Below are 13807 nucleotides of genomic sequence, written 5' to 3'. Positions count from 1 at the left end.
CATCACACAACTATTTTAAAGCTTTAATTTTGCTGATAATAAAACATACAAGCAAGTCGCATTTCACATGCGACCGGCATGTCATTGTGTTGCCCTAGCTCAGGGGTGGGGAATCTTTTTTCTGCGAAGGACCATTTGAATATTTATGCCATACTTGGGGGACAATCAAACTGTGCACTAACTTCGCCCACAAAATGCGTCCTGATGCTGGCACTGGTGTCAGGACATAATCTTTCATTGCACGCACCTCTGCGTTCAGTAGTGAACACTACGTGCACGTGCTCACAGAACAAGAAATTAATGGGCTGCATCGTGAGATCTTTGTCGTTTTAAGAAAGTCTACATCTGTATTTAGATTTTTTGAAGCAGAATTTAGAAGCCAAAATCTGGATCACAAAGTGCTTACGTGAGCACATATTTCAGGTGATTTCATAGTTTAAAAAAAAAAAAAAAAAAGGTAAAATAAAATAAGTGCATGAAATTCATGGATCGTTCAACAAATTACCTTCATGAATATATAACATTTACCATAATCATATCCTTTACTTTTTATTAGGATTTTTATACAGCACATATGATTGGGTCTATAGTTGTCTACAGAAAACTTTACGTGCAGATAATTGTATAAAGGGCTTCAAAGTATTTGGTAATAATTCAGACCAGCTGTAGCGCTAAACCTGTGATGTGTTAACATGCACCTAAGCCTCTGTTTAATGTATTGCCCTGGAACAATCTGTATTTCAAATACACTTTCAGTGTTTCATAATGTGGTGTTTTAAGTTAGAACAACATTCCCTTGCTTGGTTACAAAGGTGAAACTAAATCTTGGTACAGCAGATTATTATAATTTAATATCCAATGTGCTAAAAATATTACTATGGCAAGTCCATGTGAGAAAATATTTGCCTCTTGAAGATGTTTTCTATAGTTGCAATTCATCTGACAAAGGGAACTAAAGAAAACACGTAACACTTTTGAAATATTGCTATATAGCATTAGTTAGTAAGGTATTATCCAAGATATTATACTAGTCTAATAGAACAGAAAGTGAAAAAGTTATCTATTTACTAAATTGCTTTTTCTTACTACATTTTAATAAGACAAGTATGAAATACTTCAATAAAGGGGAATATCACGGTTTAAATATGTGCGGTGGAAGTTCTGAAAAAGTTTACAGTGCTCTTACGCTGAAGTTTCTCAATGACCAGGCCAATGCTAATAGTCTTGGTGATCATGCATTGATCAAACACAGATATTGGCTACGGCTTCCGTTTTAGCTTTCTGCTCCCCTTGTTCCCAGAGCCATAACTTTTTTATTTTTTGGTCAATATGGCCGTGTGAGGGCTTATTTTTTGAGGGACGAGTTGTGCTTTTGAACAACATCACTGGTTTTACCATATCGTGTACGGGAAAACTGGAAAAAAATTCCAAGTGCGGTGAAATTGCAAAAAAAGTGCAATTTCACAATTGTTTTCTTTTTATTTTTTTACCACGTTCACTGAATGCTAAAACTACCCTGCCATTATTATTATCCAGGTCATTATGACACTAAACATGTATAGGTTCTTTTTTATTAAAGTGGTTAAAAAAAATCAAAAGTTTGCAAAAAAAAAAAAAAAAAAAGCGCCATTTTCCGAGACCTGTAGTGTGTCTCCGTTTTTTGGGATATGGGGCTGGGTGAGGGCTTATTTTTTGTGCGGGGAGCTGACGTTTTTATAGATACCATTTTGGGGTAGATATGATGTTTTGATCGCCCTTTATTGCATTTTATTGCAATGTTGCGGCGACAAAAAAAAAAGGAATTCTGACATTTAAAATTTTTTTCTCATTACGCCGTTTACCGATCGGATTAATTTTTTTTATATTGATAAATCGGGCGATTCTGAAAGCAGCGATACCAAACGTGTTGTTTTTTTTATCGTTTTATTTTGAATGGGGCGAAAGGGGGGTGATTTAAACTTTTATATTTTAATATTTTTAAAAACATTTTTTTTTACTTTTTGCTTGCTTCAATAGTCTCCATGGGAGACTAGAAGCAGCACTTGGCTGATCGGCTCTGCTACATACTGGCGATGAGGAGATCGCCTGTATGTAGCAGATTTGCTCACTTGCTATGAGTGCCGACGACTGGGCGGCGTTCATAGCAATCTGAAGATGACAACCACAGGGGTCTTCTGCAAACCCCGGTGGTCATACCAACCCATCGGTGACCCGCGATCATGTGAAGGGGTCACTGATGGGCGGGGTAAGTGACGCGCTTCCAGCGCGGCGATTTTAAATGCCACTGTCAGAGATTGACAGCGGCATTTAACTAGTTAACAGCTGCGGGTGGATCGCGATTTCACCTGCGGCTGTTGCGGGCACGTGTCAGCTGTATAGATCAGCTGACATGTGCCCGGTTTAGCACGGGCTCAGCGCCTGAGCCCGCGCTGAACAGGGGGTGATGACGTGGTGCGTACTACGAACAGGGGGTTATGACGTGGTGCGTACTATTATGTACCACGTCATAAAGGGGTTAAAGGGAGAAACTGGTTTATAACGAAAACTGTGTAAGAAAAGTAAAAGAAAAAGATAAGGAATAAAATTATAAGATCAATAGTAAATATACAATCTATGTATCTAAAATATGGACGAGATAAAAGGAATGCTAAAAATTATACATATCTAATCACATAGATGATTATTAAAATGTAAAAATGTCAATATAAGAGTAACATCTTTCTAGACCCCTCTAAATACTCATATAAAATCAACGCCGAGATGACTTTTATATTACAAAAATGAGGTCTAGAAGAACTGGGGGATACAATAAATAATATAAAATTAAATATATAAAAAGACCGAAATAAAACAACAGTAATAGAGTCTGAAATAAATATTTGTATAGATACCAATATAGGGTTTATAGCTAAAGATGAAAGCAGTAATAATTGTTGATATTTTGCGCTAGACTATATGGGATGATATTCTATAGGGTTGGGCTAAGTAAAAGGATGACGCTTGTAAAGAGATTTGATACATTTTTTTTTAGAAATGTCATTAAGGTCATGAGGTTTCAACGTATTTAATCGATAGATCCAGTAAACTTGTTTTCTATTTAGCTGCTCAATACGGTTCACAATATGGAGATGTGTTAGATAGGTGTGATCCGTAGATCTTTATAAGATCTATCATAAAAGTATGTGCAGTGTCGTGGAAAACCATGGTGGAGAAAGCCTTTCATGATGTTTGATCTGTGAGTGTTGAGTCGTTTGTGGAGGGGTTGTGTAGTTCTCCCTATATTGCTTTCTACACGGACACTCGATCACAAATGAGAAAACTAGTTTGACAATTAAAACAGCCATTGATGAGAAATTCATCAGCACTGGAAAAGGATGTAAAATTTGTACGATTATGGTATGGTGGATATGACTTGCGTTTATTTGTGAAAAAAAAATGAAAACTTGTCGAAAATGTAGAAATTCTCAAACTTTTACATTTTTTTGCCTTTAAATCTGAGAATGACACAAAACAGTCAATAAATAACATTTCCCACATCTCTACTTTACATCAGCACAATTTTTGAAACTATTTTTTTTGTTAGGAAGTTAAAAGGTTTAAAAGTTTTCCAACAAAATTTACAAAACCATATTTTTTTTTTGGGACCACATCACATTTGAAGCTACTTTGAAGGGCCTATATGACAGAAAATACCAAAAAGTGACACCATTCTAAAAACTGCACCACTCAATGTGTTCAAAACCACATTCAACAAGTTTATTAACCCTTCAGGTGCTTCACAGGAATTAATGGAACGTGGAAGGAAAATATGAACATTTAACTTTTTCACAAAATTTTTTATTTAGACCCACATTTTTTTATTTTTGCAAGGGTAACAGGAAAAAATGGACCCAAAATTTGTTGTGCAATTTCTTCTGAGCACGCCAATAACCGATATGTGGGGGAAAACCACTGTTTGGGCACACGGCAGAGAATGGAAGCGAAGGAGCTCCATTTGACTTTTTGAATGTAAAATTTGCTGGAATAATTAGCAGACGCCATGTCACGTTTGCAGAGCCTCTGATGTGCCTAAACATTGGAAACTGCCCAGGAGTGACACCATTTTGGAAACTAGACCTTTCCAACATATTTAGATGTGTGGTGAGCACCTTGAACCTCCAGCTTCAAAGAGGTTTATAACTTTGAGCTGTAAAAATAAAAAAATCAAATTTTTCCCACCAAAATTTTTTTTTAGCCCCAAATTTGGCTTTTTCCCAAGAGTAACATGATAAATTGCACAATACAATTGGCTGTGCAATTTCTCCTGAATATGTCAATACCCATTATGTGGAGGAAAACTACTGTTTGGGTGCACAACAGGGCTAGGAAGGGAAGGAGCACCATTTGACTTTTTGAATGCAAAATTTGCTGGAATAATTAGCGGATGCCATGTCACGTTTGAAGAGCCACTGATGTGCCTAAACAGTGGAAACCCCACACAAGTGACCCCATTTTGGAAACGAAACCCCTCAATGAATGTATCTAGATGTGTGGTGAGCACCTTGAACTGACAGGTGCTTCACAGAATTTTACAACGTTGATCAGTGAAAAAATAAATATTTTTCCCACAAAAATGCCCCAAATGTTTTCATTTTCGCAAGGATAGCAGGAGAAAATGGACCTCAAAATTAGTTGTGCAATTTCTCCTGCATACGCTGATACTTATATGTAGTCGAAAACTACTTTTGAGGTACAGTGCAAAGCTCAGAAGGGAAGAAGCGTCATATTGGAGTTTAGATTTTGCTGGACTGGTTTGAGGGTGCCATGTCACATTGGTAGAGCCTCTGAAGTGCCAGAACAGCAGAACCCCCATAAGAGACCCCATTTCACAACCTACACCTCTCAATGAATTCATCTAGGGGTGCAGTGATCATATTGACACCACAGATGTGTCCCAGAATTTTATACCATTGAGCAGTGAAGAAAAAAATAATTAAATTTTTACCACCAAACTTTTGTTTTAGCCCCAGAATTTACATTTTCACGCTAGGAAATGGGTACACATGGCACCAAAATTTGTCCCACAATTTCTACCTAATGTAGAAATACGCCATATGTGGCTGTACAGTACTGCTGAGCCACACGGCAAGACTCGGGAGGGACGGAGCACTATTTGCCTCCTGGAGCGCAGATTTTCCTAGAATAGTTTGCGGACTTCATATACAGAGCCCCTAAGTGCTAGTAGAGCAGAATCCCCCTTCAAGTGACCCCATTTTGGAAATTATACCACTTTGGGAATTTATCTACAGGTGTAGTGACGATTTTGACTCCATGGGTGTTTTCCAGAAACAAGCAGCAGTGGCTGTTGCTGAGTGAAAATTGCAAACTGCCGTTGCAGTGACCAGTATGTTGTAGTGCTCAGCTCATGCCTCTGGAGCAACGCAACCCATAAATTAGGTGGGCTCTTATCACTACAGAAATGCCAAACATGTGGACACTAAATGTGGTTCAGGCATACTGGGGCTCAGAAGGGAGGGGGGGGATTTGGATTTGGGAGGACAGAATTCGGTGGGATTTCTTTTGGGGGATGAGGTGCCATAGTGCTTTTCCAGAGCCTTTGTACTACCAGTAACGTGGAAGCCCCTATATTTCCGTTAACAGATGACGGTCCTGAGTGGGGCCTTTTTTTTTTTTTGGATTGATTTGAAGCTTTTTTGGGAACATTTTACATAACATTTTGGATCACATTTATCCGGCTGCTCTACGCTGAGCACTTACATCAGAGTTTCCATCTAAATCTCCTAGAGCCGCGATTCAGATGAAACCCCTGAGAGATCCATTCACTATAATGAGGCAACAGAGCTACTCCAGACTCCGTCTGACCTCTGATCAGCAGTGTCCTTTTTTTTAAGACGTGCACAAAACTGTGGCAGACCGCACTTTTATGCTCGTCTAAAAACACGGACATCATCGGATCACAGGTCAGACAGCGTTTTCAGAGATACTATTTTTATTTACATTCGTCCTTTTGAGTCTTATTCCACTTTTTGTTTGGCAGTATGATGATAAAGCATAGTGTTTTGCCTTTTTTTTTCTTTTTTTTTTTTACAGGATTCACCAAAGGAGTTAACAAATAGCACAGTTTTAAAGGTCGGATCATTCCGGAAGTGACGATACCAAAAGTGTACTTTTTTTTATTTATTCTTTTCATAAAAATATTTACTTATGGGTATGATATATATACATACAGTACAGACCAAAAGTTTGGACACACCTTCTCATTTAAAGATTTTTTTCTGAATTTTCATGACTATGGAAGTTGCACATTCACACTGAAGGCATCAAAACTATGAATTAACACATGTGGAATTATATACTTAACAAAAAAGTGTGAAACAACTGAAAATATGTCTTATATTCTAGGTTCTTCAAAGTAGCCACCTTTTGCTTTGATGACTGCTTTGCACACTCTTGGCATTCTCTTGATGAGCTTCAAGAGGTAGTCACCAGAAATGGTCTTCCAACAATCTTGAAGGAGTTCCCAGAGATGCTTAGCACTTGTTGGCCCTTTTGCTTTCAACTCTGCGGTCCAGATCACCCCAAACCATCTCGATTGGGTTCAGGTCTGGTGACTGTGGAGGCCTGGTCATCTGGCGCAGCACCCCATCACTCTCCTTCTTGGTCAAATAGCCCTTACACAGCTTGGAGGTGTGTTGGGGTCATTGTCCTGTTGAAAAATAAATGATGTTCCAACTAAACGCAAACCAGATGGAATAGCATGCCGCTGCAAGGTGCTGTGATAGCCATGCTGGTTCAGTATGCCTTAAATTTTGAATAAATCCCCAACAGTGTCACCAGCAAAGCACCCCCACACCATCACACCTCCTCCTCCATGCTTCACGGTGGGAACCAGGCATGTAGAGTCCATCCGTTCACCTTTTCTGCGTTGCACAAAGACACGGTGGTTGGAACCAAAGATCTCAAATTTGGACTCATCAGACCAAAAGCACAGATTTCCACTGGTCTAATGTCCATTCTTTGTGTTCTTTAGCCCAAACAAGTCTCTTCTGCTTGTAGCCTGTCCTTAGCAGTGGTTTCCTAGCAGCTATTTTACCATGAAGGCCTGCTGCACAAAGTCTCCTCTTAACAGTTGTTGAAGAGATGTGTCTGCTGCTAGAACTCTGTGTGGCATTGACCTGGTCTCTAATCTGAGCTGATGTTAACCTGCGATTTCTGAGGCTGGTGACTCGGATATCTTATCCTCAGAAGCAGAGGTGACTCTTGGTCTTCCTTTCCTGGGGCGGTCCTCATGTGAGCCAGTTTCTTTGTAGCACTTGATGGTTTTTGCAACTGCACTTGGGGACACTTTCAAAGTTTTCCCAATTTTTCGCACTGACTGACCTTCATTTCTTAAAGTAATGATGGCCACTCGTTTTTCTTTACTTAGAATTTGTATTCTGGCAAGAAAAAAGCAGCTAACAGTCTATTCAGTAGGACTATCAGCTGTGTATCCACCAGACTTCTGCACAACACAACTGATGGTCCCAACTCCATTTATAAGGCAAGAAATCCCACTTATTAAACCTGACAGGGCACACCTGAAGTAAAAGACCATTTTTGGTGACTACCTCTTGAAGGTCATCAAGAGAATGCCAAGAGTGTGCAAAGCAATCATCAAAGCAAAAGGTGGATACTTTGAAGAACCTAGAATATAAGACATATTTTCAGTTGTTTCACACTTTTGTTAAGTATATAATTCCACATGTGTTAATTCATAGTTTTGATGCCTTCAGTGTGAATGTACAATTTTCATAGTCATGAAAATACAGAAAAATCTTTAAATGAGAAGGTGTGTCCAAACTTTTGGTCTATACTAATTTATTATATATATATATATATATATATATATATATATATATATATATATATATATATATAACAATTTTATTTTGTCTTTTTTATTTTTAATATTTTTACTATTTTTCTCTCACTTTTCGCAGTCTGATCACTTAAATGTCAGCTCTGCGCTGACACACAAACTAGCTACACCATGTTCTGAGCATGGTATAACAAGTTTGCTATCACTGGTGACCCAGATGTCATCATGACAACATCGGGTCACCATGGCAATGAACGGGCCGCCGCGATGAAGCCGATTGGAGGCTACAGGGTGCTCCCTTCCTTTTCATACCTGCTAAATGCTCAATCGATATTGATTGCAGCATTTAGGGGGTTAAGTGCCAGATGTCAGAATCAGCTGACACTCGGCGGCGATCGCGCGTGCACAGCATGACCTGGACGTATCCATACGTCCAAGGTTGGTAAGTACTTACCTATCTGGATGTATGGATACGTTCACGGTCATGAAGGGGTTAACACAGGGGTAGTGAACCTTCTTTGTGCCAAGGGCCATTTGGATATTTAGATCATCCTTTGGGGGCTGTACAAATTGAACACTAGCTACATCCACAAAGTATTTCCTGATGCTGGTACTTTTGTCAGGATGTAATCTTTCATTGCACACACCTCAGTGTTCAGTAGTGAACACTTGATGCACGTGCTCACAGAGCAAGAAGAAATTAAAAGGACAGAGGCCATCAAAACACAGATGCTGGCCCAAGAACTGTGGTCCCCAGGAATCTGCCCAGGAGCCGACAGAAAAGGTCATCGTGGGCCATAATTGGGTTATCGTGGGCCACCCCTGGGTTAAAAAAAGTGAGCAGGCATTGTTTAGGTGTTTTGCCATTCTGAAGACGCTCTATACTTTACAATAAAAGTCAAAGGGAAGGCTCAAAAGACGCCTGGACGTCCTTTTGAGCATTCTGCCAGCATTGGTGCGTGAAAAAATGTTAGAGATTTCTACATTGTTGAATGGAGTTAAAAAAAAGTATGGAAAAGGCTAGTAAAAAATGCTTGAAAAAAAACCCACTAAAATGAAACACCTGGCTCAAAAAAGCACTTTGGAAACGAGCCCAAAAAACAGCTAAATAGACATTTCCGAAAAAAAACGAAACACCAGCATTTCCCGAAGAGTCAACCACTTGAAAAATTCAGAGAATTCACATGCCTGAAAAAAACTGTCATGTGCACGTACCTCTAGTTAATAGGCACAAAAAAGAGGAGATCCCTAATGGGTAGTGGAAGGGAAAATTGGTTACAAGAATGAAGCCAGGCTGATACATGGTAATTACTGAAGGCAGCAACTTTCTGGTAATCGTGTGTTACTCGGAAGGTAGGATCCAAACATGAAAAGCATAAAACTAGGAAATATCAGTGCTTCTGAAAATAAGTGAATTAAGATTTCAACTTCAAGCTTAGTGCAACTTTTTTCTTTTTAACATGAATTACTAACATATGTAAGAATAGCTTTTTCCCCATGTCAAGAGTGTCCATAGGATATACCAAAGAAAAGATATTTGTACCACATTAATCACTAGATTGAAAAGATACAATTTGATATTGTACAGTGGCTGTCGTAATGTTTAGTAAAGATGAACAGACTGCTTCACGCAACCTGGGTTAACAGTCCAGGTCAGTGCCCTCTGGCTGTGGAAAGGAGTTATGCAAATTTCTTGACCCTCTGGGTTCCTCAATGTGGCGTTTGATTTGTCCGCCTGGTGTGATGTCATCTATGGGCCATGCAGCGCACAGGAGATCACGCGTCATCACAGCAAATCACAAGATACGCCAGGGATCCTGGAAGGTCAGAAAATTTGTGCAGCTCCTGTTCACGGACAGAGGGCACTGACCGGGACCGTGAACCAGTATTGTGTGAAGTGCTCCGCTTAGCTCTATTAGTTAGCCATTAAAGAGTAATATTGAGGTCTCTCAAACTTTTAGCTTTTCATTGCCTCAACATTTAACTGTTCAAGTTGGAATATCTATTAAATAGTATATGTCATAGAAAAAAATAGTAAAATCCACAAAGACATCTCTGGAGAGGATACATATCACCCTCACATTCAACATGTGGGACTAATTATAACTGGTAATGTGAGAAAGAGCGGAAATTTCAACCTCTGTGAGAAAGGGCTGAAATTTCAACCTCTGTGAGAAAGGGCTGAAATTTCAACCTCTGTGAGAAAGGGCTGAAATTTCAACCTCCATTGAAGTAGAACCTTCTGCCATGAACAGGTAATTACAACAGGAGATCTGTTGAGAGCCAGCCACCAATTTAAGGATTCGTATACTAAGCGGTAGAGAAGAACAGTCTGTTAAAAAAAATTCTGTTAGACACTCTGGAGCCAGTGGTCAGTGTTGAATATTGGGGTTTGCATCGATCTGATATTTATGGGAGATATATTTTCGGCATCGTAGAGAAGGGACAAACATAACACATTCACTCACATCACCATAAGGCCGGGCAAACACCTCCAACTTAATATCGGATCAGATAGATGATGCTATAAATGCAATGTTTCATCTCTATAGAAAGGTAAAATTGTGATAGGAAACATGACAATATCTCTCACATGGGACCTCCAGGGACGAAGATATTCTGAAAGTCGGGGATCTTAATCTTCCAAAACCTAGCACATCTCACAACCAGCCCTCATGAGGGGTTTTGTCATTTGTCAGTTCTGGAAGACACAGCTTGCTGTGGTTCTGTCAGTTGCTCTAAGTGGTGCTTCCCTCTGCTAAGCTCTGAGACATTTCCGTGACACAGGTTTAGAACTTTTCTTTTTTTATCCCATTTATCCTATGTGATTGTTTTGTATATACCGTATTGTTTTGTTCCCATTTTGTAACATCTTTGTATATTTTTTTCATAAACACAGTCTACTTTTCTGGATTAAACATATAAAGTTTAATAGCCCTCTTTCTCTTGCTCTTTAAACGGCACTCAAGCCATACGCTACCTGTAATGGGTGTTCAATCCGCCTGTATAAATGATTGGCAGCAGTAGATTGTTCCTTTTGTCATTGTGGAGTTGGAGTGACCATATTGGTCACATGCTTGAAACAAACTTGTTTACTCACAATTTTGGAAAGGTGGTAACAATTTTGTCCGGCCCATATTTGGAGATTTTGTGTGAAATTAAGTCCAATTTGCCTTTTTTTCTCTGATTTTTTTTGTGTTGTTCCAATACACACAAAGGAAATAAACATGTGTATAACAAAACATGTGTGTAACGGACTGGGTGGTGGAACCACTGTGCCAAAACCCGAGTAGAGCCTGGAGGGGAGTAACTAAGCGCCATACCAAGGCTGACCCCGGATGCACGGCAACTGACGGTGCCAAGAGAGCCTGGTGAGTGATAATCACCACAAATTAGATAAAGTGTTATGGACTGGGTGGTGGATCCACTGTGCCATGACCCAAGAAGAGCCTGAAGGGGCGTGACTAAGGACCACACAAAGTCTGACCTCGGATACACGGCAGCTGATGATACCGAGAACCGAGATCCGTGGAAAGCCGAGAGGGGCAAAACTAGGACTGACCTCGGATGCACGGCAGCTGACCCCCCAAGGGACAGGTAGCTGGAATGGCCCGGAAGGAAACTACAGCAGATACAGGCAGGCATGTGCAGATGTGACCAGCTGATATACAGACTAGCAAGACTGGTGCAGGCAGATTCGGCTGATACACAGAATGGCATGGCAAGTACCTACAGGTCTGGCTGTTATGCAGATTGACATGGCAGGTGCAGGTGGGTCTGGCAGATATATTGATGGGCACTGCAGGTGCGGAGGGGACCGGCTGGTTTACAGGCAGGCAGGTGCTGGAGGGCACGGCTGATATACAGGCAGGCAGGTGCTGGTGGGCACGGCTGATATACAGGCAGGCAGAATAGCTGGAAGATATAACTGACACAGGCAAGCATGGCAGGCGTGGATAAAGAGGACAGATATACTGAGATACGAGCACTGGGGACCTGAGAACTAGCAAGCATGTTTGGGAACAACGTTGCACAGGCACCTCCATGCAGGTGGAGGTGCCTTAAATAGGAAGCGTCTCCCAGTCATTGGCTGGGGAAACTTTAGGACGCCCGCATGGCCCCTTTAAGGATGGAGCGCACACCCTAAGCAGTGTGCCCGGGGATCTGCACACAACGCGCGCACCCTGAGCAGCAGGAGAGGAGGAAGGAAGTACGGGACAGCGGCCGCGAATTAGTCGGCATCTCTGCCGAGGAAGGGAAGCATGCAGGGATGCTGGCACAATAATGTGTAATTGCAATAATTTACTGAGAAATACTTCATTTTCTGGAACAATTTAATAATAAATAATGTAATAAATAATAAATGGTACAAGTTTTCCTGACCAATTTCAATTTACAGTGCTATGGGGGTGGTGAACAGACTCTTGTACTTATAGATCATATGAATCTTTTAGCCAATACAATTCACTTTCCCACACTAGACTGTGTTGATGTATATTAAAATTTTACTAGCATTTTCTATAAAAACAAATGCTGTGCATTCAAATTCAAAAGGTTCTTAAGAAATACACAGCTACACGTCTTGCTTGTTAACTTTGCAAGAGTAAAATACGTGGTGCATGAAATAGAGCCTGTAATATAATATTTCTTTAGATCCAAATTTCACGAGTCCGAAGAAATCAAAACATAGTAAACATAATTGTATATATAGAATTTAGGCTTGACAGAAAATTTGTGAGAGATCGACATGAAAGAGTGGCGCTAAACATGACAAGCTTTGTAAGCAAAATCAAGAAAAGCCTTTTCAAATTATCTTTATTAGATCAGGTTTGGCTTATCTGTCTAATGAATAGTTTAAAAGTCTAAAAGAAAGAAAAACAATAACACACATATATAAAAGATAGGCAATTTTTTTTTTAGTTATATTAAAAAAATATTTACAATCAGACAAAATCTAAAACAAAAAAAACACTGCAAAATACAGTGAGGTCTGTCGTACAAAAATGTGTATTAAGGCATTTCAACAGAAATTAAATACAATAATTTTAGAATAAAACCTTTTCACGTAAATCATAAATAATAATTCATGTTTCTGGACATCGCCTCACAGTGATAAGTGTTCGTTCACAGCTCTAAATGCACTACTGATGCTTTTCTGAAGAACTGAAAAATGATCGTGTTACTTGGCACTTAAATGGGAATTACGCTGCTGAATATTTTTTATATATGCAGTCTGTACCTCACTGTATATCATTATCAATTTCATACAGCAAAGTAGCGTATTAATTCATCATGGCTGCTTCAATGAAACCACTGCATAGCATCGTGGAGATTTCACAGGATCGAACAATTTCACCAATCCGGACCATGCCAGGTTCTCCTATAAAAAGGTACACATAGTATAAAAAAAAACAATGGTCAGTATAAAGAGAATTAGGGAGAAGAGGGTTTTTTTTTAAACAAATAAAAATAATCTGCAAAATGCAGTAGCGTACATAATTCTAATAATGTAAAATACATGTATGTATGCGAAATTTAAAAGGTTTTGTTTGGACATCTAATATTGATGTCCTCCCCATGTTATGGCACCTCCACCGCTCAGCTGTTATTAGCTCCAGTGACGGTTGAGTGTAACATTGAATGAAGCTGTACAGCGCACCTTCATTCAGTGTGTAGTGGCCAGAGCAGAGTACTGCAGATTAGATACTATTCTCTATGCTGTTCTGATCTGGTCAATAACAGCTGATCAGTGGGTGTGCCGGGTGTTGGACCTTCACCATCTGATATGGATAACCTACTCTGTGGATAAACTCATCAATATTAGATGTCCAGACAATCCTGTTAATGTTGATACATTAAAGGTTATGCACATAAAACATGGAAACAGCATTGTCCATATACAATAAAATAAATACATGACTTGGGAAACAGAAAAATCAAAAGTGGGAA

General features: G+C 39.6%; 1 protein-coding gene across 3 annotated transcripts in view; it reads right to left on the bottom strand.

Moving 5' to 3' along the window:
* Nucleotides 1-12752: 12752 nt before the first annotated feature.
* The window catches only part of METTL25 (methyltransferase like 25), a 234131-nt gene continuing 233076 nt past the window's right edge, over nt 12753-13807 (bottom strand). For all 3 annotated transcript variants that reach the window (XM_073651617.1, XM_073651615.1, XM_073651616.1), the window contains one exon: nt 12753-13238. In XM_073651617.1, coding sequence (XP_073507718.1) covers nt 13149-13238 — 90 coding nt within the window. In that variant the 3' untranslated portion in view covers nt 12753-13148. The remainder of the gene's footprint in view (nt 13239-13807) is intronic.

This window comes from Phyllobates terribilis, unplaced genomic scaffold, assembly GCF_046119375.1.
Source record: "Phyllobates terribilis strain yellow unplaced genomic scaffold, ASM4611937v1 Scaffold_11__3_contigs__length_659146591, whole genome shotgun sequence".
NCBI classification, from domain to species: domain Eukaryota; kingdom Metazoa; phylum Chordata; class Amphibia; order Anura; family Dendrobatidae; genus Phyllobates; species Phyllobates terribilis.
Note: the sequence above shows the minus strand (reverse complement) of the source record. Positions and strands in the feature narration are given on the sequence as shown.